Below are 27,840 nucleotides of genomic sequence, written 5' to 3' on the forward strand. Positions count from 1 at the left end.
CTGGCTCAAACAACGACGGAAACTTGCTCAGAACCTGGGCACATGAGGCGTCATCGATGGATGAAAGCGTTCGGATGTCATCCCAGTTCCAGCGTATTTTTCTCAGCCAGCTTCTGCCGAACAGTGTGGGGCCATCTCCTGACATGATCCTTAGTTGTAGTTCGTGTACTGTTCCATCATAAGAGACTTTTAATAATGTGCTGTCAATTACAGGGATCAGCTCTTTAGTGTAAGTTTTAAGCTTAGTGTGAATGGGGCTCAGCTTGGGCCTGTCGAAGGCCCTTTTCTCATGATGGACTGACTCGCACCCATGTCCAATTCCATGGATACTGAAATTCCGTTCAGTTCAACATTTAACATAATTGGTGGACATTTCGTGGTGAAGGTGTGTACCCCGTACACTTCTGCCTCCTCGGTTTGAGTCTCTAGTTCAGTTTGATCCACCATGGATCGGTATCCACTGCAATGTGGTGCTTTGCAGTGTTTGCAGCTCATCTGCACATTCGCTGGAGGTGTCCCATTGTTCCACAGCCTTTGCACGCATAGTGTTTGAGGCTGCATTGATGGGCTCGATGATCACCTCCACAGTGCCAACAAGCTGTTAACTGCCTCGCATTAATGCTTGATGGCAGAATCTGAGTCATCTGATATCATGCAGCTGCAAGCGTGTACATTCTGCCATATGCATTCCTGCCTGAAAACGATGTTACTTTCTGTACAGTACTTGCCGAATCATCTGTATGCTGCGAAAATTTATTTGGTGTTATCGCTGGTGGACATAAATGCCGAGGCTATCGTTATGGCTTTGCTCAGGTGTTTCAACAATCAATAGTTTGCAAAGGATATCCTCATGGCCAATGCCAAGCACAAAAAATATCTTAGCATTTACTCCAGGCATCCATCAAATTTAAAATGTCCTGCAAGATGCCTTATTTCGCCGACGTAGCTCACCACTTCCTGGCCTTCAGATCGTTGACATGTGTAAAATCGATACCTTGCCATCAGAATGCTCTCCTTCGGTTGTAGGTGCTCCTGGACCAGCGTACACAGTTCTTCATACGATTTGGTTGTTGGTTTCACCGGAGCAAGAAAATTCTTCATGAGGCTATATGTTGTTGCCCCGCAGAGAGTGAGGAGGATCGCCCTTTGTTTGGCAGCATTCACATTACCTGCCAGCTCGTTGGCCATGAAGTATTAGTCGAGTCGCTGCATGAAGACCTCCCAATCGTCCCCTTCTGAGAATTTCTCCAGGATATCAACAGTTCTCTGTATTTTCGCATGATGGTTCATTATCTCGACGCCAATTGTTATGGCCAGAATAAAGTAATGTGATTGAATACTGTCGACATGAGTAAGTATAATCTTGGTCTCTTTTTTCTAACTCCAGAGTGTACGTATAGCATGGGAGGCCGGCTTCTATACAGTGCTCCCAAGGGATGCTGGGATCCCTTTTGACTCCAACAGATATGCCCTCTGATGGCGGTAGATTGCTGGTTACATAGGGTTGCATACATAACATAACCCATGTTGTACTTGCCCTGGGAATGTCTGATGGGACAGTGTAGAGGGAGCTTTAATCTGTATCTACTCCATGTCCGTTGTACTCCGTAGAGGACGAAATCCACATTGTGACTTCAGGAGAAGGTCCTCAGCCACAGGGGAAGACGGTTGAGGAGGATTCTAGCGATGACTTTCCCAGTGGCTGGTAACAGGGAGACTCATCTGTAATTGCCACAGTCGGACTTGTCCCCTTTGTTAAAGATGATCACGATTACTACATCTCTGAGATCTCCAGGCCTGCTCTCCTCCTTCCAGATGAGAGAGATGAGGTCATGCATTCATGCCAATGTTGCTTCTCCACCATACTTTAGTGCCTCAGCGGGGATTCCATCCACTCCCATTGCCTTGTTGTTCTTGAGCTGGTGGATGGCCTTTTCTATCTCGTGCAGGGTTTAGGTTTTGCTGAGATGTTGGCGGGCAGCATGCTGCAGGATGGAGTCGAGGACACTCGAGTCAAAGGCAGAGTCTCGGTTAAGGACATCTTTGAAGTGTTCCTTCCAGCGGATCCTGACTGCCTCAGTGTCCTTGTTGAGTGTTTCCCCATTCTTGGCCAGCAGTGAGGTGGTGCCTTGGGAGTTTGGGCCAGAGGTGGCCTTGACTGCAATGAAGAATCCTTGCACATTATGGCTGCCAGACAGCTGCTGAAACTCCTGTGATTTCTACACCCACCATCTATGCTTTAGGTCACAGGTTTTTTCTTGGACCTCGGCCTTAAGCCCTCTGTAATTCTGCTTTGCTGCTCCCGAGTTGGGTTGTTGTTTTAGTTTCAGAAATACCCTGTGCTTGCAATTAATTAGCTCTTGGATCTCCTGGTCATTCTCATCAAACCAGTCCTGTTGTTTCCTCGATCAGGCCAACATCCCCAGCATCGAAGCATTGACCACACTCGACCAGCTGCATTGGGTGGGCCACATTGTTCACAACTATTTTAAGTAGAACACTAATCAAGTTGCCCTGATTAAAGGCTGGAGGGGGGTCACACTTCAGAAACTTTCATTAAAGTGCCCCCTTGTTTTTTTTTGTAGGGAACCAAACGCACAAATTAACAATTCAACATAAAGGTAACTTTTGTCAAATCAAATCAAATTAATTAAAATTACAACTCTGTTCTCTCTGGAATGATGCCCTCCAGTCTCTCTGGTGCTCACCTCTCATGGAAGGCCACGAGTCTACCGGTGGACACTGCATGCTCAATCTCCAGGGATACCCTGGCTCGACACATTGTTCACATGCCTGACACAAGACTCCAAAAGCAAGGCTCTACTCGGAACTCCTACATGGCAAGCGAGCCTACAGTGGGCAGAGGAAACCTTTCAACGACACCCTCAAAGGCTCCTTGATCAAATTCAACAACCCCCCGATACCGATGAGTCCCTGACAAAAGTCTGTCCTAAGTTGAGGAAGTGCATCCGGGAGGGCTCTGAGCACCTCGAGTCTCATCGCTGAGTGCATGCAGAAACCAAGCATCGGAGCATGTGGCAAACCAGTCCCACCCACCCATTCGTTCAACGACTCTCTGTCCCACCTGTGACAGATACTGTGATTCCCGTATTGAACTGTTTGGTCACCTAAGACCTCACTTTTAGAGTGTAAGCAAGTCTTCCTCGATTTCGACGGACTGCCTGTGATGATGATGATGTGCACCTAACCTGTGTTGTGCCTGTCCTGTGCATTTTTGGATTGGCTGTTTAGAGCGACGTTTACCCTGCATCTAAATTATGCTGTACTTGCCCTGGGAGTGTTTAATGGGACAGTGTCGAGGGAGCATTACTCCGTATCTAACTGGTGCTGTACCTGACCTGGGAGTGTTTGATTCGTCACTGTAGATGGAGCTTTACTCTGTATCTAACATGTGCTGTACATGCCCTGGGAGTGTTTGATGGGACAGTGGAGAGGGAGCTTTACTCTGTATCTAATTTATGCTGTACCTGCCCTGGGAGTGTTTGATTGGTCACTGTAGAGGGAGCTTTACTCTGTATCGAACATGTGCTGTACCTGCCACCAGTACGCTTGCAGCCTTTTGTAAGAAGTCAGCACCGGAGGGACTGGAGTGCATTATCACCTCCAGCAACCAAATTTTAATTTAATTTAAGTTTACCGTCCAAAGTTTCATTGGATTATTTTGTCGGTTATAGTGTCCCCACCCCCCTTTAATCAGGGTGCATTTGATTTAGAGATCAACAACAAACTAGTTGTGCTGTAACTGCTCTGTGATTTTTTTCTTGGGATAGTCTCGTGGGAGCTTTATTCTGTATCTAACCTATGCTGTGCATGCCCTGGGAATACCTGGTGGGACAATGCAGATGGATCCTTGCTGTGTATTTAATATGTGCTGCACCTGCCCTGGGAGTGTTTGATGAGTCAGCGTACAGCAAGCTTTAAATTGTAACTAACCCGTGCTGTACCTGCCCTGGGATTCTTTAGGACAGTACAGAGGGAGCTTTACTCTGTGTATAACCCGTGCAGTATCTGCCCCACTTCTGCTCCGATTTTTCATGCTCTTATGTACCCAGCATGCCCCGCGGGCGAGAATGTGCCGCACCCAGACTACAGGAGCTCAGTGCGCAGGCGCGGGCCCTGGCTGTGTTTGGAGCATGCGCGGTGCGTGTAATGGCGGAGAAGACATGTTTTGTACAGGCTCCTCAGAAGTATCCTTTTCATCGGGACGGAGCGGAGTAAGGGACCAGCGGGAAGCTGGGGAGGCTTCAGAAACAACCGGTGCCCGCCGCAAGCCCGGAGTAATAATCGGAATAACGGCGGTTGCAGCTTCGGGGCTTTCTCCGGTCACAGGCCCGGCTAACGACGGCCATCTTCGTACAGGAGGGCAGGTTCCGCGTTCGGCCATCTTGATTGAGTGAGTAGCACAGCGCATGCGCGACCATCTTGGTGCAGGACCAATGTGAATGATGTCACTGTCTGGAACTGAACCCAGCCAGAGTCAGTCCCTTCAGGGGAGGGGAACCAGTGAGTGTAGAACTGAACCCAGCCAGAGTCAGTACCTTCAGGGGAGGGGAACCAGTGAGTGTAGAACTGAACCCAACCAGAGTCAGTACCTTCAGGGGAGGGGGACTAGTGAGTGTAGAACTGAACCCAGCCAGAGTCAGTACCTTCAGGGACCAGTGATTGATTGGTGCCGCGACCCCGACACTGATTGGCGCGGAGCAGCGCGCTGGGTGGAGCTGGTGCCCCGCGCCGCCTCGCCATTGGCTGCGGGCTGAGTGTTGTGGGCGGGCGGTTGGGGGGTTTGTTGGTGGGCTCCGCTCGCAGCCTTTGAGCTCGGGCCCAGGTGAGGCGAGGCGAGGCGGAGTTGTGCGCAGGCGTGGGGCCAGCCTATTGTGGGAGGTTAGCTGCGGATGGACGATGTTTAGCCCTCCCCCCGCGGAGGATGGATGAGCAGCCCGGGCAGTGCGCCCAGCCTCCCTGAGGACTCACGGACACGCGCAGGCGGTGAGATTTGCCGCCAAGTCGGCGGGTGGCGGCTGCAGGGCACCTTCGGGCGGGGACGGGCCTTGGATACCGTCGGAGGTTGCCGGGAGTTCAGCCGCCATCTTTGGGCAGCATGGGTCCGCCCGCCACGGGGAGCAGGGAACAACAGGGGCGGGGCTTCCTCGACGTCACAATATTTTCCATTGTCCCGCTGCAGGGCTGGGAGCATGCACGGCAGCCATCTTACTGCAGGGAGCAGATGCAGGATGGGGACCAGTGACATGAATACATGAAAATATCAGAAATAGGAGATGCGTCGGCCCTTTGGTCCCTCGAGCCTGCCACCATTCAATAAGATGATGGCTGCAGCATCTGGGGTGGTTCTCCTTGGAGCAGTGAAACTCTTTTAGAGTCTACCTGCAAAACATAAAACATGTATCCGTGCCACCCGACCTGGATGACACACCAGACATTTACAAGGCCCTTTTTTTCTTCTTTTTTTTTTTCTTTGGCACTAAAATCAAAATTTTCCTTTTTCCAGTGCCCCCTATAAAAGGAGAGGGGGACATTAAAAGCACCGGCAATTAAAAACAAAATAAACTTTAAAACGTAAAATCAAATTAAAACTTGGTTGCCGGGCGTGATGATGCACTCCAGTCCCTCCGGTGCCCACCTCTCGCGGAAGGCCGCGAGCGTACCGGTGGACACCGCGTGCTCCATCTCCAAGGACACCCTGGACCGGATGTAAGAGCGGAAGAGAGGCAGGCAGTCAGGTTGAACGACCCCCTCGACCGCCCGCTGCCTGGACCGGCTGATGGCACCCTTGGCCGTGCCGAGGAGCAGTCCTACGAGGAGGCCTTCGGACCTACCCGCTCCCCTCCGCACAGGGTGCCCAAAGATCAGGAGAGTGGGACTGAAGTGCAGCCAGAATTTCAGGAGCAGCCCCTTCAAATAATGGAAAAGGGGCTGCAACCTCGCGCACTCAATAAAAACATGGAACACGGACTCCTCCAGACCGCAGAAATTGCAGGCGGCCTGGGAGTCCGTGAACCGGCTTAAAAATTTATTGCACGGCACTGCTCCGTGCACCACCCTCCAGGCCAAGTCCCCGATGAATAGTGGGAGGACCCCCGCGTAGAGTGCCCTCCATCGGGGACCCCCGCCTCCTCCGGACGGCAAGATGGTACGCCATGGCGTGTCCGGACGGCCGGCGAGGATGGCAAAGTTGAGAGTGTGCAGGAGCAGCCCGTACAGGAAACCCCTCCGCGCGGAACTGAAAGGCACGGAGGGGATTTCCCCGAGGCGGCTCAAGTTGTGAGGCGCCGGCCCCCGAGGGAGGTTCCGGGGTTTGGCGCCGATGAGGAATTCCATCCGGACGGGGGTCAGTTCAGACGGGATCTCCCCACGTGCTTGAGCCTCCTTGATGCACCTAACGGAGTCAGGGCCCAGAGCTGTTTTTAGCAACTCGATGGTATCGGCCACGTGGCGGACGTTGGCAGAGTTTAGGCGCCGCGCCAGCGTGTCTGGCGCCATCCAGCCCGCTCCACCGCCATCGAGCAGGTCCCTGACCCTGGTCACCTCACCAGCCACAGCCCTCTCTTCCGACCGCCACATAAAACCTCGGTCGTGGAGGTACGGATTCCCGAGCAGCGGCTCCTGCAGGACGGCCGCCACTCCAGCCGGCGGAGAGCTGCGCTTGGTGGAGACGTTGTTCCAGACCCTGATGAGTTCCCTGTAAAAGACAGGCAGCTCCCGGAGGGCGGTCCTGGCACCCCCCCAAGTTCACAAACAGGAGCTGCGTGTCATAATTGAGGCCGTGCTGCTGGCGGAAGAAATACCTCGCCAGAGCACACCACCTAGGAGGGGGCTCGACGTAAAGGTATCTCTGCAGGGTCTGAAGACGGAAAGTCGCGAGCTGGGCGCTGACGCACACCAACGACTGACCGCCCTCCTCAAGCGGGAGACTCAAGACCGCAGCAGAGACCCAGTGCTTCCTGTTGTTCCAGAAGAAGTCCACCAGCTTCTTCTGTATCTTGGCGACAAACGCAGGGGGAGGGGTCAAAGTGACCAGCCGGTACCACAACATTTCGGCCACCAGCTAGTTTATGACTAGCGCTCGACCCCTGTAGGACAGTACTCGGAGCAGTCCTGTCCAGCGCCCTAGGCAAGCGGCGACCTTGGCCTCCAGCTCCTGCCAGTTCGCCGGCCAGACTCCCTCGTCGGGGCTAAGGTAGACTCCCAGATAGAGGAGATGGGCCGTGCTCCAGGCAAAAGGCCTGAGCTCCTCCGGCAGGGAGTCCACCCGCCACTGACCCACCAGGAGTCCGGAACAGTTCTCCCAGTTGATCCTGGCGGAGGACGCGGCCGAGTAAATCTCCTGGCACTCACGCATCCTCCGCAGGTCAGCGGGATCCTCTACCGCGAGGAGCATGTCATCAGCGTAAGCCGAGAGGACGACCTCCACGCCCGGCCCTTGCAGAGCCAGTCCCGTCAACCTCGTCCACAAGAGGCGCAGGAAAGGCTCCACGCAAACGGCGTATAACTGGCCGGACATGGGGCATCCCTGGCGCACCCGTCTCCTAAAGCGAAGGGGCGCCGTCAAGGACCCGTTAACCTTAATCAGACACTCTGGAGCAGTGAAACTCTTTTGAGTTAACCTGCAAAACATAAAACATGTATCCGTGCCACCCGACCTGGATGACACACACAAGACATTTACAAGGCCCTTTTTTTTTTTTTTTTTTTGTGGTTTTTTTTTGGGCACTAAAATCAAATTTTTCCTTTTTTCCAGTGCCCCCTATAAAAGGAGAGGGGGACACTAAAAGCACCGGCAATTAAAACAAATTAACTTTAAAACGTAAAATCAAATTAAAATTTGGTTGCCGGGCGTGATGATGCACTCCAGTCCCTCCGGTGCCCACCTCTCGCGGAAGGCCGCGAGCGTACCGGTGGACACCGCGTGCTCCATCTCCAAGGACACCCTGGACCGGATGTAAGAGCGGAAGAGAGGCAGGCAGTCAGGTTGAACGACCCCCTCGACCGCCCGCTGCCTGGACCGGCTGATGGCACACTTGGCCGTGCCCAGGAGCAGTCCTACGAGGAGGCCTTCGGACCTACCCGCTCCCCTCCGCACAGGGTGCCCAAAGATCAGGAGAGTGGGACTGAAGTGCAGCCAGAATTTCAGGAGCAGCCCCTTCAAATAGTGGAACAGGGGCTGCAACCTTGTGCATTCAATAAAAACATGGAACACGGACTCCTCCAGACCGCAGAAATTGCAGGCGGCCTGGGAGTCCGTGAACCGGCTTAAAAATTTGTTGCACGGCACTGCTCCGTGCACCACCCTCCAGGCCAAGTCCCCGATGAATAGTGGGAGGACCCCTGCGTAGAGTGCCCTCCATCGGGGACCCCCGCCTCCTCCGGACGGCAAGATGGTACGCCATGGCGTGTCCGGACGGCCGGCGAGGATGGCAAAGTTGAGGGTGTGCAGGAGCAGCCCGTACAGGAAACCCCTCCGCGCGGAACTGAAAGGCACGGAGGGGATTTCCCCGAGGCGGCTCAAGTTGTGAGGCGCCGGCCCCCGAGGGAGGTTCCGGGGTTTGGCGCCGATGAGGAATTCCGTCCGGACGGGGGTCAGTTCGGACGGGATCTCCCCACGTGCTTGAGCCTCCTCGATGCACCTAACGGAGTCAGGGCCCAGAGCTGTTTTTAGCGACTCGATGGCATCGGCCGCGTGGCAGACGTTGGCAGAATTTAGGCGCCGCGCCAGCGTGTCTAGCGCCATCCAGCCCGCTCCTCCGCCATCGAGCAGGTCCCTGACCCTGGTCACCTCACCAGCCACAGCCCTCTCTTCCGACCGCCACATAAAACCTCGGCCGTGGAGGTACGGATTCCCGAGCAGCGGTTCCTGCAGGACGGCCGCCACTCCAGCCGGCGGAGAGCTGCGCTTGGTGGAGACTTTGTTCCAGACCCTGATGAGTTCCCTGTAAAAGACAGGCAGCTCCCGGAGGGCGGTCCTGGCACCCCCCCAAGTTCACAAACAGGAGCTGCGTGTCATAATTGAGGTCGAGCTGCTGGCGGAAGAAATACCTCGCCAGAGCACACCACCTAGGAGGGGGCTCGACGTAAAGGTATCTCTGCAGGGTCTGAAGACGGAAAGTCGCGAGCTGGGCGCTGACGCACACCAACGACTGACCGCCCTCCTCAAGCGGGAGACTCAGGACCGCGGCAGAGACCCAGTGCTTCCTGTTGTTCCAGAAGAAGTCCACCAGCTTCTTCTGTATCTTGGCGACAAACGCAGGGGGAGGGGTCAAAGTGACCAGCCGGTACCACAACATTGCGGCCACCAGCTAGTTTATGACTAGCGCTCGACCCCTGTAGGACAGTACTCGGAGCAGTCCTGTCCAGCGCCCTAGGCAAGCGGCGACCTTGGCCTCCAGCTCCTGCCAGTTCGCCGGCCAGACTCCCTCGTCGGGGCTAAGGTAGACTCCCAGATAGAGGAGATGGGTCGTGCTCCAGGCAAAAGGCCTGAGCTCCTCCGGCAGGGAGTCCACCCGCCACTGACCCACCAGGAGTCCGGAACATTTCTCCCAGTTGATCCTGGCGGAGGACGCGGCCGAGTAAATCTCCTGGCACTCACGCATCCTCCGCAGGTCAGCGGGATCCTCTACCGCGAGGAGCACGTCATCGGCGTAAGCCGAGAGGACGACCTCCACGCCCGGCCCTTGCAGAGCCAGTCCCGTCAACCTCGTCCGCAAGAGGCGCAGGAAAGGCTCCACGCAAACGGCGTATAACTGGCCGGACATGGGGCATCCCTGGCGCACCCGTCTCCTAAAGCGAAGGGGCGCCGTCAAGGACCCGTTAACCTTAATCAGACACTCTGGAGCAGTGAAACTCTTTTGAGTTAACCTGCAAAACATAAAACATGTATCCGTGCCACCCGACCTGGATGACACACACAAGACATTTACAAGGCCCTTTTTTGTTTTTTTTTTGGTTTTTTTTGTGGGTTTTTTTTTTGGGCACTAAAATCAAATTTTTCCTTTTTCCAGTGCCCCCTATCTGGAGCAGTGAAATGTTTTCTGTTCTCCTCCTCTCCCTCTGGATAAAAGTTGGTGTTGAAGCCCCTTCCTTCTTTTCCTGGGCTGGTCTCAGGGCTCTCCAGGCAGGAGCACAAGTTGATAGCTGCCTCTCTCACTGCTCACAGCTCCAACTGAGCAGGACACGCCTCCACTCCTCCACGATTGGTTCCTTGTGCATGAAACTCTTTTGAGTTTACCTGCGAAAACATAAAACATTAAACTGTGCCACCCGACCTGGGTGACACACCAGACATTTACAAGGCCCTTTTTTCCTTTTTTTTGGTTTTTTTTTGTGTTTTTCTTTTTTTTTTTGGGGCACTAAAATCACAATTTTTTCCGGTGCCCCCTATAAAAGGGAAGGGGACACTAAAAACACCGGCAATTAAAACAAATTAAACTTTAAAACGTAAAATCAAATTAAAATTTGGTTGCCGGGCGTGATGATGCACTCCAGTCCCTCCGGTGCCTCCTTATGCATGAAACTCTTTTGAGTTTACCTGCAAAACATAAAACATTAAGACCATGCCACCCGACCTGGGTGACACACAAGACATTTACAAGGCCCTTTTTTTTTTTTTTTTGTGGTTTTTTTTTGGGCACTAAAATCAAATTTTTCCTTTTTTCCAGTGCCCCCTATAAAAGGAGAGGGGGACACTAAAAGCACCGGCAATTAAAACAAATTAACTTTAAAACGTAAAATCAAATTAAAATTTGGTTGCCGGGCGTGATGATGCACTCCAGTCCCTCCGGTGCCCACCTCTCGCGGAAGGCCGCGAGCGTACCGGTGGACACCGCGTGCTCCATCTCCAAGGACACCCTGGACCGGATGTAAGAGCGGAAGAGAGGCAGGCAGTCAGGTTGAACGACCCCCTCGACCGCCCGCTGCCTGGACCGGCTGATGGCACCCTTGGCCGTGCCCAGGAGCAGTCCTATGAGGAGGCCTTCGGACCTACCCGCTCCCCTCCGCACAGGGTGCCCAAAGATCAGGAGAGTGGGACTGAAGTGCAGCCAGAATTTCAGGAGCAGCCCCTTCAAATAGTGGAACAGGGGCTGCAACCTTGTGCATTCAATAAAAACATGGAACACGGACTCCTCCAGACCGCAGAAATTGCAGGCGGCCTGGGAGTCCGTGAACCGGCTTAAAAATTTGTTGCACGGCACTGCTCCGTGCACCACCCTCCAGGCCAAGTCCCCGATGAATAGTGGGAGGACCCCTGCGTAGAGTGCCCTCCATCGGGGACCCCCGCCTCCTCCGGACGGCAAGATGGTACGCCATGGCGTGTCCGGACGGCCGGCGAGGATGGCAAAGTTGAGGGTGTGCAGGAGCAGCCCGTACAGGAAACCCCTCCGCGCGGAACTGAAAGGCACGGAGGGGATTTCCCCGAGGCGGCTCAAGTTGTGAGGCGCCGGCCCCCAAGGGAGGTTCCGGGGTTTGGCGCCGATGAGGAATTCCGTCCGGACGGGGGTCAGTTCGGACGGGATCTCCCCACGTGCTTGAGCCTCCTCGATGCACCTAACGGAGTCAGGGCCCAGAGCTGTTTTTAGCGATTCGATGGCATCGGCCGCGTGGCAGACGTTGGCAGAATTTAGGCGCCGCGCCAGCGTGTCTAGCGCCATCCAGCCCGCTCCTCCGCCATCGAGCAGGTCCCTGACCCTGGTCACCTCACCAGCCACAGCCCTCTCTTCCGACCGCCACATAAAACCTCGGCCGTGGAGGTACGGATTCCCGAGCAGCGGTTCCTGCAGGACGGCCGCCACTCCAGCCGGCGGAGAGCTGCGCTTGGTGGAGACTTTGTTCCAGACCCTGATGAGTTCCCTGTAAAAGACAGGCAGCTCCCGGAGGGCGGTCCTGGCACCCCCCCAAGTTCACAAACAGGAGCTGCGTGTCATAATTGAGGTCGAGCTGCTGGCGGAAGAAATACCTCGCCAGAGCACACCACCTAGGAGGGGGCTCGACGTAAAGGTATCTCTGCAGGGTCTGAAGACGGAAAGTCGCGAGCTGGGCGCTGACGCACACCAACGACTGACCGCCCTCCTCAAGCGGGAGACTCAGGACCGCGGCAGAGACCCAGTGCTTCCTGTTGTTCCAGAAGAAGTCCACCAGCTTCTTCTGTATCTTGGCGACAAACGCAGGGGGAGGGGTCAAAGTGACCAGCCGGTACCACAACATTGCGGCCACCAGCTAGTTTATGACTAGCGCTCGACCCCTGTAGGACAGTACTCGGAGCAGTCCTGTCCAGCGCCCTAGGCGAGCGGCGACCTTGGCCTCCAGCTCCTGCCAGTTCGCCGGCCAGACTCCCTCGTCGGGGCTAAGGTAGACTCCCAGATAGAGGAGATGGGTCGTGCTCCAGGCAAAAGGCCTGAGCTCCTCCGGCAGGGAGTCCACCCGCCACTGACCCACCAGGAGTCCGGAACATTTCTCCCAGTTGATCCTGGCGGAGGACGCGGCCGAGTAAATCTCCTGGCACTCACGCATCCTCCGCAGGTCAGCGGGATCCTCTACCGCGAGGAGCACGTCATCGGCGTAAGCCGAGAGGACGACCTCCACGCCCGGCCCTTGCAGAGCCAGTCCCGTCAACCTCGTCCGCAAGAGGCGCAGGAAAGGCTCCACGCAAACGGCGTATAACTGGCCGGACATGGGGCATCCCTGGCGCACCCCTCTCCTAAAGCGAAGGGGCGCCGTCAAGGACCCGTTAACCTTAATCAGACACTCTGGAGCAGTGAAACTCTTTTGAGTTAACCTGCAAAACATAAAACATGTATCCGTGCCACCCGACCTGGATGACACACACAAGACATTTACAAGGCCCTTTTTTGTTTTTTTTTTGGTTTTTTTTGTGGGTTTTTTTTTTGGGCACTAAAATCAAATTTTTCCTTTTTCCAGTGCCCCCTATCTGGAGCAGTGAAGGTGCAGGGCAGGTTTAACAGGTGCTCACAATCAGGAAGGCTTTAGATTGAGTCAGGGAACAGAGTGGTTCTGCTCAACACAATCAGAGAATGGTTTCAGCGCGGAAGGCCATTCGGCCCGTCGAGCCCTTGCCGGCTCCCAGCTCGTCCCACTGCCCGCCTTTTCCCCCGGCCCTGCAAGTGTTTTTTTTCAAATACTTATCCAACTTTTTTTTTTGAAAGCTGTGATTGAGTCTTCCTCCACCACCCTTTCAGGCCGTGCTTTCAAGATCTTAACCACTTGCTGCCATTCACCTTAAATCCATCTCCTCTGATTCTCTACCCTTCTGCCAGTTGAACAGTATCTCTCTATCTACTCTGTCCAGACCCTCATGATTTTGAACACTTCTATCAATTCTCCTCTCAACCTTCTCTGCTCCAAGGGGAGCAACCCCAGCTTCTCCAGTCAATCCATGTAACCGAAGTCCCTCATCTCATGAATCATTCTTGTCAATCTTTTCTGCACCCTCTCTAAGGCCATCACATCCTAATGTGCGGTGCCCAGAATTGGACACAATGCTCCAGTTGACACCGAACCAGTGGTTTACAAAGGTTCATCATAACCTCCTTGCTTTTGTACTCTGTGATGCCCAGCAACCTGTAAGCTTTTTTAACTGCTTTCTCAACCTGTCCTTCAGTGATTTGTGCACATATACCCGCAGGTCTCACTGTTCATGCACCCCCTTTCGGATTGTACCCTTTAGTTGATATTGTCTATCCTTGTTTATTTCATCATGCTTCTCTAATTTTATTTCTTAACTCAGGTTCACGGTCTTGTTTTATTTCTTCCTCCAAGCCGCTCAACTTAATCTGGCAGTGTAACGTTGGCGAGCGGTGATTGATTGCCCTGGGAACCAACAGGAAGAGAGGTCAGGGGCCGTTGGGCCCAGGGAGCAGCGTGTTCTGCAACCAATCACGGTGCTTGAGGGGTGGATCCTGAGTCGGCCTGTCGGGTGAGTCTGTGTGAACCGCTCTTAAACAATTTATCTTTTAAAAGTTAAATCGAGATTTCTTTCGTTAACAAAACAATGTAACATTTGTCAGTATTTTGTTTTCCTGGAGCTCCTATTATGAGTTTCAGACACTTCAGTGCCAAGTTAATCAGGTGTTTAAAGGTCATTCATTTCCCTCTTTCCATGACGCTGTTAGTCAAAGGGACAGAGATTGATTTCCCCGCATTATGCATTCATCGTAGTTAAAGTAACATCCTTCCTGTTAGTAGTGAGTTACATTCTGTGCTGGGCGAGATTGGCTGGTGGCATCAGCCTTTAAAATACGCATCCTCTTGTTCAAATCTCTCCAGGGTCTCACCGTTCCCCATCTCTGTAACCTCCGCCAGCCCACCAACCCTCTTAATAGTTTGATTTCTTTGGAACAAAGGAGGCTGAGGGGAGACCTTAATGAGGTGTATAAAATTATGAGGGGCCTAGATAGAGTGGAGAGGAAGGACCTATTTCCCTTCACAGAGGGGTCAGCAACCAGCAGAACTTTTTAGCCAGTACGTAGCAAGCCCAACAAGAGAGGGGGAAGTTCTGGACTTCGAGTTAGGGACTGAAGCTGGGCAGGTGGAAGGGGTATCAGTGGGAGAGCATTTTGGTGCTAGTGATCGTAATTCAGTTAGATTTAGGGTAGTTATGGAAAAGGACAAAGATAGACCAGGAATAAAAGTTCTCAATTGGGGAAAAGCCAATTTTACGAAGCTGAGATGTGATTTAGCCAAAGTGGACTGGAAACCGCTATTTGAAATGGTGAGAGATTGGGAAACGTTGGTGTTCAGAGGGACCTTGGTGTCCTTGTATACGAATCACTGAAAGTTAATATGCAGGTACAGCAAGCAACGAAGAAAGCAAATGGTATGTTGGCCTTTATTACAAAGGATTTGAGTACAGGAGTAAAGACGTCTTACTGCAATTATATAGGGCCCTGGTGAGACTGCAGCTGGAGTATTGTGTACAGTTTTGGCTGCTTACCAAAGGAAGGATGTACTTACTGTTGAGGATGGCAACGAAGGTTCACCAAACTGAATTCCTGGGGTGGGATGATTGTCCTATGAGGAGAGATTGAGTAGACTAGGCATGTATTCTCTCGAGTTTAGAAGAATGAGGGATGATCTCATTGAACCATACAAAATTCTTAAGGTGTGACAGGATAGATGCAGGGAGGATGTTTCCTCTGGCTGAGGAGTCCAGAACCAGGGGTCACAGTCTCAAAATAAGGGGTTGGCCATTTAGGACTGAGATGAGCAGAAACTTATTTACTCATTAATCTTTGTAATTCTCTACACCAGAGGGCTGTGGAGGCTCTGCCTTTGAGCATATTTAAGACAGAGATCGATAGATTTTTGTAAATTAAGGGAATCAAGGGATATGGAATAGTGCAGGAAAGTGGAGTTGAGGTAGAAGATCAGCCATGATCTCATTGAATGGCAGAGCAGGCTCGAGGGGCCGAATGGCATACTCCTGCTCTGAAATCTTATGTTCTTATGTTGAAGTTAAATCAGTCTCAGAGCAGTGGGAGGCATTCAATGAGGAGATAATGAGGGTTCAGAGGAAGTATGTTACCTTCAAGAAAAAGGGTGGGACTAATAAATCTAGAGCCCCCTGGATATCAACATAAGAAATAGGAGCAGGAGTAGGCCATAAGGTCCCTCGAGCCTGCTCCGCCATTCAATGAGATCATGGCTGATCATCGCCCTCAACGCCACTTTCCTGCCTGATCTCCATATCCCTTGATTCCCTTAATATACAAAAATCTATCTATCTCAACCTTGAATAGACTGAGCATCCACAGCCCTCTGGGGGAGAGAATGCCAAAGATTCACAACACTCTGAATGAATAAATTCCTCTTTATCTCTGTCTTAAATGGCCTACCACTTATCCTGAGACTGTGCCCCCTAGTTCTAGCCAGTCCAGCCAGGCAAATCAACCTCTTAGCATCTAACCTGTCAATCCCCTTCAGAACCTTTTATGTTTCAATGAGATCACCTCTCATTATTCTAAACTCGAGAATGTATAGGCCCATTCTACACACTATCTCATCATAAGACAGCCCAGGAATCAATCTTGTGAACCTTTGTTGCACCGTCTCCAAGGCAAGTGTTTCCGTCCTTAGATAAGGAAACCAAAACTGTGCCCAGTACTCCAGGTGTGGTCTCACCAAGGCCCTGTACAATTGTAGCAAGACCTCCTTACTCTTATACTCTAACCCCTTGCAATAAAGGACAAACCATTTGCCTTCCTTATTGCTTGCGTACCTGCATGCTCACTTTCTGTGTGTCTTGCACAAGGGCACCCCAAATCTCTCTAAACACCAACGTTTAAAAGTTTCTCATAATTTAAAAGATACTCTGTTCTTCTGTTGTTCCGACCAAAGTGAATAACCTCACATTTCCCTACACTATACTCCATCTGCCACCTTACTGCCCACTCACATAGTCTATTTATATATATATCTTGCAGACTCTTGTGTTCTCACACCTAGTTTTGTATCATAAGCAAATTTGGATACATTACACTCGGTCCCTTCATCTAGGTCATAAATCATAAAATCATCGAAATTTACAGCATGGCAGGAGGCCATTTCAGCCCACTGTGTCCGTGCCGGCCGACAAACAGCTATCCAGCCGAATCCCACTCTCCAGCTCTCGGTCCGTAGCCCTGTAGGTGATGACACTTGAAGTGCACATCCAAGTATTTTTCAAATGTGCTGAGTGTTTCTGCCTCTACCACCCTTTCAGGCAGTGAGTTCCAGACCCCCACAAACCTCTAGGTGAAGAAAATTCCCTTCGTATCTCTTCTGAACCAATTACTTTAAATTTGTGCCTCCTTGTTGTTGATCCCTCTGCCAAGGGAAACAGGTCCTTCCTATCCACTCTATCCAGGCCCCTCATAATTTAATGCACTTTCATCAGGTCTCCCCTCAGTGTCCTCTGATCCAAAGAAAATGGACTCTACATCTCCAATCTTTCCTCATAGCCAAAATTCTCCAGTCCAGGCAACATTCTTGTAAATCTCCTCTGTACCCTTTCCAGTACAATCATATCTTTCCTGTAATGTGATGAGCAGAACTGCACACACTATTCCAACTGCGGCCTAACCAGTCCTAGCTCTTGTATTCCATGCCTCGACTAATAAAGGCGAGTATTCCATATGCCTTCTTAACCACTTTATCTACCTGGCCTGCCACTTTCAGCGATCTGTGGACCTACACTCCAAGGTCCTTTTGTTCCTCTACAATTTTCAGTGTTGTAGCATTTAATGTGTAATCCCTTGCCTTGTTAGACCTCCCCAAATGCATTACCTCACTCTGATCTGGATTAAATTCCATTTGCCACTTTACTACCCACCTGACCAGTACATTTATAGTTTCCTGCAGTGTGCAGTTTTCTTCTTAATTCTCAACCACACAGCCTATTTTAGTGTCACCTGCAAACTTCTAAATCATACCCCCAACATTGAAGTCCAAGTCATTGATATATACCACAAAAAACAAGGGACCCAGCACTGAGCCCTGCAGAACCCCACTGGAAACAGCCTTCCAGTCACAAAAACACCGAATGGCCTACTCCTGCAACTATTTTCTATGTTTCTATGACCCAATTTTCACAGCTCTCTGAGGCAGCAAATTCCACAGATTTACAACCCTTTGAGAGAAGACATTCCTCCTCATCTCAGTTTTAAATGGGTGGCCCCTTATTCTAAGATTATGCCCTCTAATTCGAGTCTCCCCCATCGGTGGAAACATCCTCTCTGCATCTACCTTGTCCCGCCCCCTCATAATCTTATACGTTTCGATAAGATCACCTCTCATTCTTCTGAATTCCAATGGGTAGAGGCCCAAACTACTCAACCTTTCCTCATAAGTCATCCCCCTCATCCCTGAAACCTTCTCTGAACTGCCTCCAAAGCAAGTATATCCTTTCATAAACATGGATCAGGAAGGCCAAGATTCTATTCGCTTTCCTGATCACTTGCTGTACCTGCATACTATCCTTTTGTGTTTCATGCACAAGTACCCCCAGGTCCCGCTGTACTGCAGCACTTTGCAATCTTTCTCCATTTAAATAATAACTTGCTCTTTGATTTTTTTTCTGCCAAAGTGCATGACCTCACACTTTCTAATATTATACTCCATCTGCCAAATTTTTTCCCATTCACTTAGCCTGTCTATGTCCTTTTGCAGATTTTATGTGTACTCACATATTGCTTTTCCTCCCATCCTTTGTATCATTAGCAAACTCGGCAACATTACATTCAGTCCCTTCTTCCAAGTTCTTTAATATAGAATGTAAATAGTTGGGGTCCCAGCACTGATCCCTGCAGCAACCCACTAGTTACTGGTTGCCAACCAGAGAATGAACCATTTATCCGACTCTCTGTTTTCTGTTAGTTAGCCAATCCTCTATCCTTGCTGATATATTACCCCCAACCCTGTGAACTTTTATCTTGTGCAGTAACCTTTTATGTGGCACCTTGTCAAATGCCTTCTGGAAGTCCAAATACACCACACTCACTGGTTCCCCTTTATCCACCCTGTTTGTTACATCCTCAAAGAATTCCAGCATATTTGTCAAACATGCCTTCCCCTTCATAAATCCATGCTGACTCTGCCTGACCGAATTTTGCTTTTCCAAATATCCTGCTACTGCTTCTTTAATAATGGACTCCAACATTTTACCAACCACAGAAGTTAGGCTAACAGGTCTTTAGTTTCCTGCTTTTTTTCTGCCTCCTTTTTTAAATAAGGACGTTACATTTGCAGTTTTCCAATCGCTGGGACCTCCCCAGAATCCAGGGAATTTTGGTAAATTACAACCAATGCATCCACTGTCCCTGCTGCTGCTTCTCTTAAGACCCGAGGATGCAAGCCATCAGCTCCAGGGGATTTATCCGCCTTTAGTCCCATTATCTTACTGAGTACCACCTTCTTAGTGATTGTGTTAAGTTCCTCCCCCCTGTAGCCCCTTGACTATCCACTGTTGGGATATTGTTAGTGTCCTCGACCGTAAAGACTGATAGAATATATTTGTTCAGTGTTTCTGCCATCTCCATGTTCCCCATTACTAATTCCCTGATCTCGTCCTCTCAGGGACCAACATTTACTTTAGCCACTCTTTTCCTTTTTATATACCTGTAGAAACTCTTGCTATCTGTTTTTATATTTTGTGCTAGTTTACTTTCATTGTCTATCTTCCCTTTCTTAATCATTTTTTTTAGTCATTCTTTGCTGGCTTTTAAAAGCTTCCCAGTCTTCTGTCCTCCCACTAGTTTTGGCCACTTTGTATTCCCTTGTTTTTAATTGGATACCGTCCTTTATTTCTTTAGTTCGCCACGGATGGCTATCTTTTCTTTTACACCCTTTCCTCCTCACTGGAATATATTTTTCTTGAGAGTTGTACAATATCTCCTTAAATGTACACCACTGTTCATCAACCGTCCTGCACTTTAATCTATTTTCCCAGTCCACTTTAGCCAACTCTGCCCTCATACCTACATAGTCTCCTTTATTTATGATTAGTACGCTGGTTAGAGATCCAACTTTCTCACCCTCCATCTGAATTTCAAATTCACATCATGCTATGATCACTCATTCCAAGGGATCCTTTACTGGGAGATTGTTTATTAATCCTGTCTCATTACACAGGACCAGATCTAAGATAGCCTGCCCCCTGGTTGGTTCCGTTACATACTGCTGAAGGAACCCGTCCCTTATGCACTCTATGAACAACTCCTCAAGGCTACCCTGACCAATTTGATTTGTCCAATCAATATGGAGGTTAAAATCACCCATGATTATTGCTGTTCCCTTTTTACAAGCCCCCACTATTTCCTGGTTTATGCGCTGACCAACAGAGTAGCTATTGTTACGGTGCTTATAGTCTGCACCCACCAGTGACTTTTTCCACTTATTGTTCCTTATCTCCACCCAAACCGTTTCAACATCCTGATCATTTGAGCCAATATCGTTTCTTACTATTGCAGTGATTCCATCCTTTATCAATCGAGCTAATCCACCTCCTTTTCCTTTCTGTCTGTCCTTCCGGATTGTCCAGTACCGCTGAATATTTAATTCCCAGACCTGGTCACCTTGCAACCACGTCTCTGTAATGCCTATCAGATCATACCCATTTGTATCTATTTGTGCCGTCAACTCATCTATTTTGTTACAAATGCTACGTGCATTTAGACAAAGTGCCTTTAAGTTTGTTTTTTTACACTTTTTTCCTGCTTGTTTCCTCTCTCCTTCAAACTCACTTTCTTTATTTTTGCTTTCTAATTCTAGCTTTACTCCCCTCCCTACTGACTCTATTTTCAGGTTCCCATCCCCCTGCCAAGCTAGTTTAAACTCTCCCGAACAGCACTAGCAACCCCCCCCCCGCGAGGATATTGGTCCCGGCTCTGTTGAGGTGCAACCCGTCTGGTTTGTACAGGTCCCACCTCCCCAGAAGCGGTCCCAGTGCCTCAGGAAACTAACTCCCTCCCGCCTGCACCATCTCTCCAGCCAGGTATTCATCTACTCTATCAACCTGTTTCTGTACTCACTAGCTCGTGACATCGGGAGGAATCTGGAGATTACTAGCTTTGAGGTCCTGCTTTTTAATCTCTCTCCTAACTCCCTAAACTCTGCCTGCTGGAGAGGGGAGGGAGGGGAAACAGTGAGTGTGGAATTGAACACAGCCAGAGTTAGCGCCTTAAGGGACGGGGCAGATGGGAGGGAGGGGAACCACTGAGTATACAATTGGACCCAGGCAGAGTCAGCACCTTCAGGGGAGGGGAACCAGTGAGTGTAGAACTGAACCCAGCCAGAGTCAGCACCTTCAGGGGAGGGGAACCAGTGAGTGTAGAACTGAACCCAGCCAGAGTCAGCACCTTCAGTGGAGGGAGGGGAACCAGTGAGTGTAGAACTGAACCCAGCCAGAGTCAGCACCTTCAGGGGAGGGGAACCAGTGAGTGTAGAACTGAACCCAGCCAGAGTCAGCACCATCAGGGGAGGGGAACCAGTGAGTGTAGAACTGAACCCAGCCAGAGTCAGCACCTTCACAGGAGGGGAACCGGTGAGTGTAGAACTGAACCTAGCCAGAGTCAGCACCTTCACGGGATGGAAACCGGTGAGTGTAGAACTGAATCCAGCCAGTGTCAGCATCTTCGAGGGATGAGAGGGGAACTAGTGAGTGTAGAACTGAACCCAGCCAGAGTCAGCACCTTCAGGGGAGGGGAACCAGTGAGTATAGAACTGAACCCAGCCAGAGTCAGTACCTTCAGGGGAGGGAGGGGAACCAGTGGGTGCAGAATTGAAACCAGATAGATTCAGCATCTTCAGGGGAGGAAAGGAGAGGCAGTTGAGAGGAGGTTGATTCCGGAGATGAGAGGGTTGACTTTTAAGGAAATATTGAGTCAAGATAAATGGTTCATTCTCAGTTTCGCAATCAGTAACTAGTGGGTTGCCGCAGGGATCAGTGCTGGGACCCCAACTATTTACAATCTATATTAACGACTTGGAAGAAGGGACCGAGTGTAGTGTAGCCAAGTTTGCTGATGATACAAAGATGGGAGGAAATGCAATGTGTGAGGAGGACACACAAAATCTGCAAAACGACATTGACAGGCTAAGTGAGTTGGCAAAACCTTGGCAGATGGAGTATAATGTTGGAAAGTGTGAGGTCATGCACTTTGGCAGAAAAAAAAATCACAGAGCAAATTATTATTTAAAATGGAGAAAGATTGCCAAGTGCTACTGTACAGCGGGACCTGGGGGGACTTGTGCATGAAACACAAAAGATCAGTATGCAGGTACAGCAAGTGATCAGGAAGGCCAATGGAATCTTGGCCTTTATTACAAAGGGGATGGAGTATAAAAGCTGGGAATTCTTGCTACAGTTGTACAGGATATTGGTGAGGCCACACTTGGAATATTGCGTGTAGTTTTGGTTTCCATATTTACAAAAGGATATACTTGCTTTGGAGGCAGTTCAGAGAAGGTTCACAAAGTTGATTCTGGAGATGAGGGGGTTGACTTATGAGGAAAGGTTGAATATGTTGGGCCTCTACTCATTGGAATTCAGAAGATAGAAAAGTGATCTTATCGAAACATATAAGATTATGAGGGGGCGTGACAAGGTGGATGCAGAGAGGATGTTTCACTGATGGGGGAGACTAGAACTAGAGGACATAATCTTAGAATAAGGGGCCTCCATTTAAAACTGAGATGAGGAGAAATTTCTTCTGAGGGTTGTGGATGTGTGGAATTCACTGCCTCAGAGAGCTGTGGAAGCTGGGACATTATATAAATTTCAGACAGAAATAGACACTTTCTTAAGCAATAAGGGGTTATGGGGAGTGGGCAGGGAAGGGGACCTGAGTCCATGATCGGATCAGCCATGATCGTATTAAATGGCGGAGCAGGTTGGAGGGGCCGCATGGCCTACTGCTGCTCCTATATCGTATGTTAACCAGTGAGTCCAGAACTGAAACCAGACAGAGTCAGCATCTTCAGGGGAGGAGAGTGGAACCAGTGAGTGTAGAACTGAACCCAGCCAGAGTCAGCACCTTCAGGGGAGTGGAACCAGTGAGTGCAGAACTGAACCCAACCAGAGTCAGCACCTTCAGGGGATGGGAACCAGTGAGTGTAGAACTGAACCCAGTCAGAGTCAGTACCTTCAGGGGAGAGGAACCAGTGAGTGTGGAATTGAACCCAGCCAGAGTCAGTACCTTCAGGGGAGGAGAGAGATGGACGGGAGGGAAATGAGTGATTGTCGAACTGATCGCAGCCAGAGTCGACACCTTCAGGGAATGAGAGGGGAACCAGAGAATCTATATCTGAACCCAGCCAGAGTCAGCACCCTAAGGGGAGTGGCAGATGGGAGGGAGGGGAACCAGTGAGTGCAAAATGGATCCCAGCCAGAGTTAGCACCTTCAGGGCAGGGGAACCAGTGAGTGCAGAACTGAAACCAGATAGATTCAGCATCTTCAGCGGTGGAGAGGGGAGGCAGTTCAGAGAAGGCTTACGAGGTTGATTCTGGAGATGAGGGGGTGGACTAATGAGGAAATGTTGAGGAGGTTGGGGGCAATATATTAGCATGGATTGAGGATTGGCTAAATGACAGAAAACAGAGAGTCAGGATAAATGGTTCATTCTCGGGTTGGCAACTAGTAACTCGTGGGGTGCCGCAGGGATCAGTGCTGGGACCCCAACTATTTACAATCTATATTAACGACGTGGAAGAAGGGACTGAGTATAACGTAGCCAGGTTTGCTGACGATACAAAGATAGGAGGAAAAGCAATGTGTGAGCACACAAAAAATCTGCAAAAGGACATAAACAGGCTAAGTGAGTGGGGGAAAATTTGGCAGATGGAGCATAATGTTGGAAAGTGTGAGGTCATGTACTTTGGCAGAAAAAAAAAATCAAAGAACAAGTTATTATTTAAATGGAGAAAGATTGCGAAGTGCTGCAGTACAGCGGGACCTGGAGGTACTTGTGCATGAAACACAAAAGGATAGTATGCAGGTACAGCAAGTGATCAGGAAGGCCAATGGTATCTTGGCTTTTATTGCAAAGGGGATGGAGTATAAAAGCAGGGAAGTCTTGCTACAGCTATACAGGGTATTGGTGAGGCCACAGCTGGACTACTGCGTGCAGTTTTAGTTTCCATATTTACGAAAGGATATACTTGCTTTGGAGGCAGTTCAGAGAAGGTTCACTAGGTTGATTCCGGGGATGATGGGGTTGACTTATGAGGAAAGGTTAAGTAGGTTGGGTGTCTACTCATTGGAATTCAGAAGAATGAGAGTGATCTTATCGAAACGTATAAGATTATGAGGGGTTTTGACAAGGTGGATGCAGAGATGATGTTTCTACTGATAGGTGAGACTAGAACGAGAGGGCATAATCTTAGAATATGGGGCCGCCCATTTAAAACAGAGATGAGGAGAAATTTCTTCTCTCAGACGGTTGTAAATCTGAGGAATTCGCTGCCTCAGAGAGCTGTGGAAGCTGAGACATTGAATAAAATTAAGACAGAAATAGACAGTTTCTTAAACGATAAGAGGTTATGGGGAGCAGGCCGGTAAGTGGAGCTGAGTCCATCATCGGATCAGTCATGATCTTATTGAATGGCGGAGCAGGCTCGAGGGGCCCTATAGCCTACTCCTGCTCCTATTTCTTATGTTCTTCTGTTCCCTGCCCACTCCCCATAACCACTTATCACCTTATTGTTTAGAAACTGAGCCATTGTGAGGAGGGTCCAGTGATCCTGCTGGAAAATGCATGTGTGAGGCCTCAGGTGAGGACAGTGGAATAGCCTGTCGACACTCACTGTCGAGGTTCACACATGGAGATCGGGCACATGGGACACATATTGGAGAGAAACTGGTGAGTGTAGAACTGAACCCAGCTAAAGTCAGCACCTTCAGGGGAGGAGAGGGAGGGGAACCAGTAAGTGTGGAACTGAACCCAGCCAGAGTCAGTACCTTCAGGGGAGGAGAGGGAGGGGAACCAGTGAGTGTGGAACTGAACCCAGCCAGAATCAGTACCTTCAGGGGAGGAGAGGGAGGGGAACCAGTGAGTGTAGAACTGAACCCAGCCAGAGTCAGTACCTTCAGGGGAGGAGAGGGAGGGGAACCAGTGAGTATAGAACTGAGAATAACCAGAATCACCACACATATGGGAGGGGAACCAGTGAGTGTACAAGTGAACCCAGCCAGAGTCCACTCCTATAGGAGAAGGAAGTGTACCAGTGAGTGTATTTCTGAACCCAGTCAGAATTGGTGGTGAAAACTGGGAGTGGAGGAGAAACAGTTTAGAATTGTGTGTTGATTTGGATTTCAGCACAGCAGGAGGGACAATGTGTGGGACAGGGATTTACAGCTTTGGAAGAACAAGAGAGGAAAGAATGTTCCATGGAAACGAGGAGGCCAAGTTTCGACTGACCATAGAACGGTGCACCTCCGAGAGGTCCGCCGACTGTCCAGAAGGAAAAGTGAGCCTTATACTTACCTCGGGATTCTCCACGGTGATCTGGCCTGCTTTGGACTGAGCACAAGAGAAGCAGCGGGGGGCGGAGCTACAGCCATGCACCAAAAAGAGTGTCGGCAGCTGCCCGTGTGTGCAGTGGGGTCTGCGTGTGTACACAGTAGCTCCTGGCCCTCCCAGCGTGTCGTGGCTCCGGGCGACCCTATCCCTGGCCGAAGGAACGACGCGATGTTCGCTGCCCCTGGCCCGGGCCGAGTGGTCTGCCCGCCTCGCCTCGCTGCTGCCTAAACTCGGGCCCCGCCTCGCCGCCCCTCGCCTTGCCTCACCGTCCCTCACCTCGCCGCTGTCTGTCCTCGGGCCTCGCATCACTGCCACTGCTCTTACCTCGAGGCCTCCCTGTCGGCCCGCCCAAACACCAGCTCCGTGATAGGGCCGCCCGATCATCTCTCCGGCGGGCCCCACCCAACCACCTCCCCGGCGGTGCACCCCGCCCGAACTCTTCCCCGGTGACGCGCCCCGCCCGAACTCTTCAACCTTGAAAATGTAATGAGGCAGGCAGGGCTGTGTGTGCTGCTGGAGGGCTCGCAGTGCTCCGGAACGGAGAGGTGCTGCAGTAGGTGAGGTAGGAACTTTTAGTTTTTTATTTATTGATTGATTTTTAATTACTTTTTAATTTTTAATTACTTTTTAAATTTTATTTATTGATTGAGTTATTGATAATTTATTATTGATGATGGTTCTTTATTTTTAAAAGTGAAGTGTTTAATGCTTTGGAAAATCCTCTATCTTCCCTTCCCTCCACAACCCCTCCCCCGCCCGCCATCTCTGGCTACCAGCGCCTGATTTCTAAAGTGTCCACAAGGTTTTTCTGAGCGTACAAAAGTGGGCACTGACTCAGGCCTAAGTTAGTTTGGAGTAACTTTTCGCTGTCTAAATTTGCTTAACTGGCCAAAACGGGCGTAAGTGGCTGGAAAAAGAAACTGAACTAACTGACTGAAAGTGGAACAAACTAAAGGTGGAGAATTGTGATTTATTGGATACTCCAAAACAATAGGAGCAACTCCTGTCGAAACTTGGCCCCGAGATATGTCTATCCTGAATTTGTGTCTTGTACTGATGGTGATGAGATTTGTTATCTCCTTTTACAGCGTATTAGAAGGGGAAATTTTCAGACAGGAAACAGAAACCAAATATCGTGTCAAGATCTGACGGAGTCAATCGATTCATCAGGACCTGAATATCATCGGTCTTTGAAAGTGGAAGGAGAAGTGTTTGTCTGTCCTGCCTGTGGGACAATATTGCAAATATCAGTGTGACTGGAAAGGTACCAAGACACACACACCCGAGTGAGTGTTCCAGTGCACTGCCTGTGGAAAGAGCTTTAATCAGTTACACAGCTTGAAGAAACATCACTCCATTCACAGTGCAGAGAAACTGTAAGCGTGTTGTGTGTGTGGGCGAGGCTTCAACTGATCATCCAACCATGGAGAGTCACAAGGATACCCGCACCATGGAGAAACCGTGGAAATGTGGGGACTGTGGGAAGGGATTCAGGTCGCCATCAGAACTGGAAACTCATCGACGCATTCACACTGGGGAGAGGCCGTTCACCTGCTCCGTGTGTGGGAACAGATTCACTCAGTCATCCCACCTGCTGACACACCAGCGAGTTCATACTAGGGAGAGACCGTTCACCTGCTCTACATGTGGGAAGGGATTCACTCAGTCATCCCACCTGCAGTCACACCAGCGAATTCACACTGGGGAGAGGCCGTTCACCTGCTCTGAGTGTGGGAAGGGATTCTTTCGGTCATCTGACCTACTGGCACACCAGCGAGTTCACACTGGGGAGAGGCCATTCACCTGCTCTGAGTGTGGAAAGGGATTCACTCAGTCATCCCACCTTGTAGTTCACCAGCGAGTTCACACTTGGGAGAGGCCGTTCACCTGCTCTGTGTGTGGGAAGGGATTCACTCAGCCATCCCACCTGCTGACACACCAGGGAGTTCACACTAGGGAGAGGCCATTCACCTGCTCTGAGTGTGGGAAGGGATTCTTTCGATCATCCGGCCTGCTGAGACACCAGCGAGTTCACAGTGGGGAGAGGCCGTTCACCTGCTCTGATTGTGGGAAGGGATTCACTCGGTCATCCACCCTGCTGGCACACCAGCGAGTTCACAACTGACTGCAGCGGTTGGAATCTGCTGTTAATCACATCCTGACTGAACCATGTTCATTCTGACAATTGGGGTTTGTTTCTGCTGATGATAACTCCTGTAACTGGACTGGAGTTTAATATTTGGGATATAGACAAATAAATACATAAATGGAGGGATGAAATCCCGCCTCTGGGGGGGAGGCAGGAGGCTGATGTCCAGGTCACTTGGTCGGAGGCACACCTGCTTGCCAGGCATCGTCGTGTGTAACCTGGTTTCAAATGACTGAAAATGATGCTAATAAAACACACCAAAATATTTTCTCGTTAGATTGGGGTACAGTATTAAATTCCTCAATAAAAAAATTTTTAAAGCAAAGAATTCTTGAAAGTTCTTCCACGTTGGTTAAAAGTTTTTTTTAGAAGTTTTAAATGTTTCTTCTGGAGTTTTAAAAAAGTTTTCCAAAGTTATTTATAAGTTTCCCAAGTTGATTTAAAGTTTAAAATGAAAGTCACGACTAAGCTACCTCCCTTGATACTATTCCATGGGCACTGCCAGCCTTCTGCAGATGCACAAAGCCCTGGCTAGACCACACCTGGAGCACTGCGGGGAAGTAGAGGCCTGGTCGTCTCCAAAGGGGGCCCGAACGCCTGGACATGATATACAGTTCCATGGTTAGAATCCCCATGTACAGTGCCAGGTT

The 27,840-nt window shown here is 50.3% G+C and overlaps 1 protein-coding gene across 2 annotated transcripts; it reads left to right on the plus strand.

Moving 5' to 3' along the window:
- The first annotated feature begins 4,189 nt into the window (after nt 1-4,189).
- Nucleotides 4,190-27,502, plus strand: LOC139235308 (zinc finger protein 214-like). 2 transcript variants are annotated; one of them, XM_070866458.1, is made up of 3 exons: nt 4,190-4,414; nt 13,775-13,963; nt 26,130-27,502. In XM_070866458.1, the coding sequence occupies exon 3, from the start codon at nt 26,465-26,467 to the stop codon at nt 27,164-27,166; it is 702 nt and encodes a 233-aa protein (XP_070722559.1). In that variant the 5' UTR covers nt 4,190-4,414; nt 13,775-13,963; nt 26,130-26,464; the 3' UTR covers nt 27,167-27,502. The 2 variants fall into 2 exon arrangements, with proteins under 2 accessions (XP_070722559.1, XP_070722560.1); XM_070866459.1 differs by having other exon boundaries at nt 13,807-13,963.
- Nucleotides 27,503-27,840: the final 338 nt, after the last annotated feature.

This window comes from Pristiophorus japonicus, chromosome 23 (assembly GCF_044704955.1).
Source record: "Pristiophorus japonicus isolate sPriJap1 chromosome 23, sPriJap1.hap1, whole genome shotgun sequence".
Taxonomy (NCBI): Eukaryota; Metazoa; Chordata; class Chondrichthyes; family Pristiophoridae; genus Pristiophorus; species Pristiophorus japonicus.

Coding starts and splice junctions, on each gene's coding strand:
- LOC139235308 (XM_070866458.1), top strand. CDS start 26,465: ATGGAGAGTCACAAGGATACCCGCACCATGGAGAAACCGTGGAAATGT.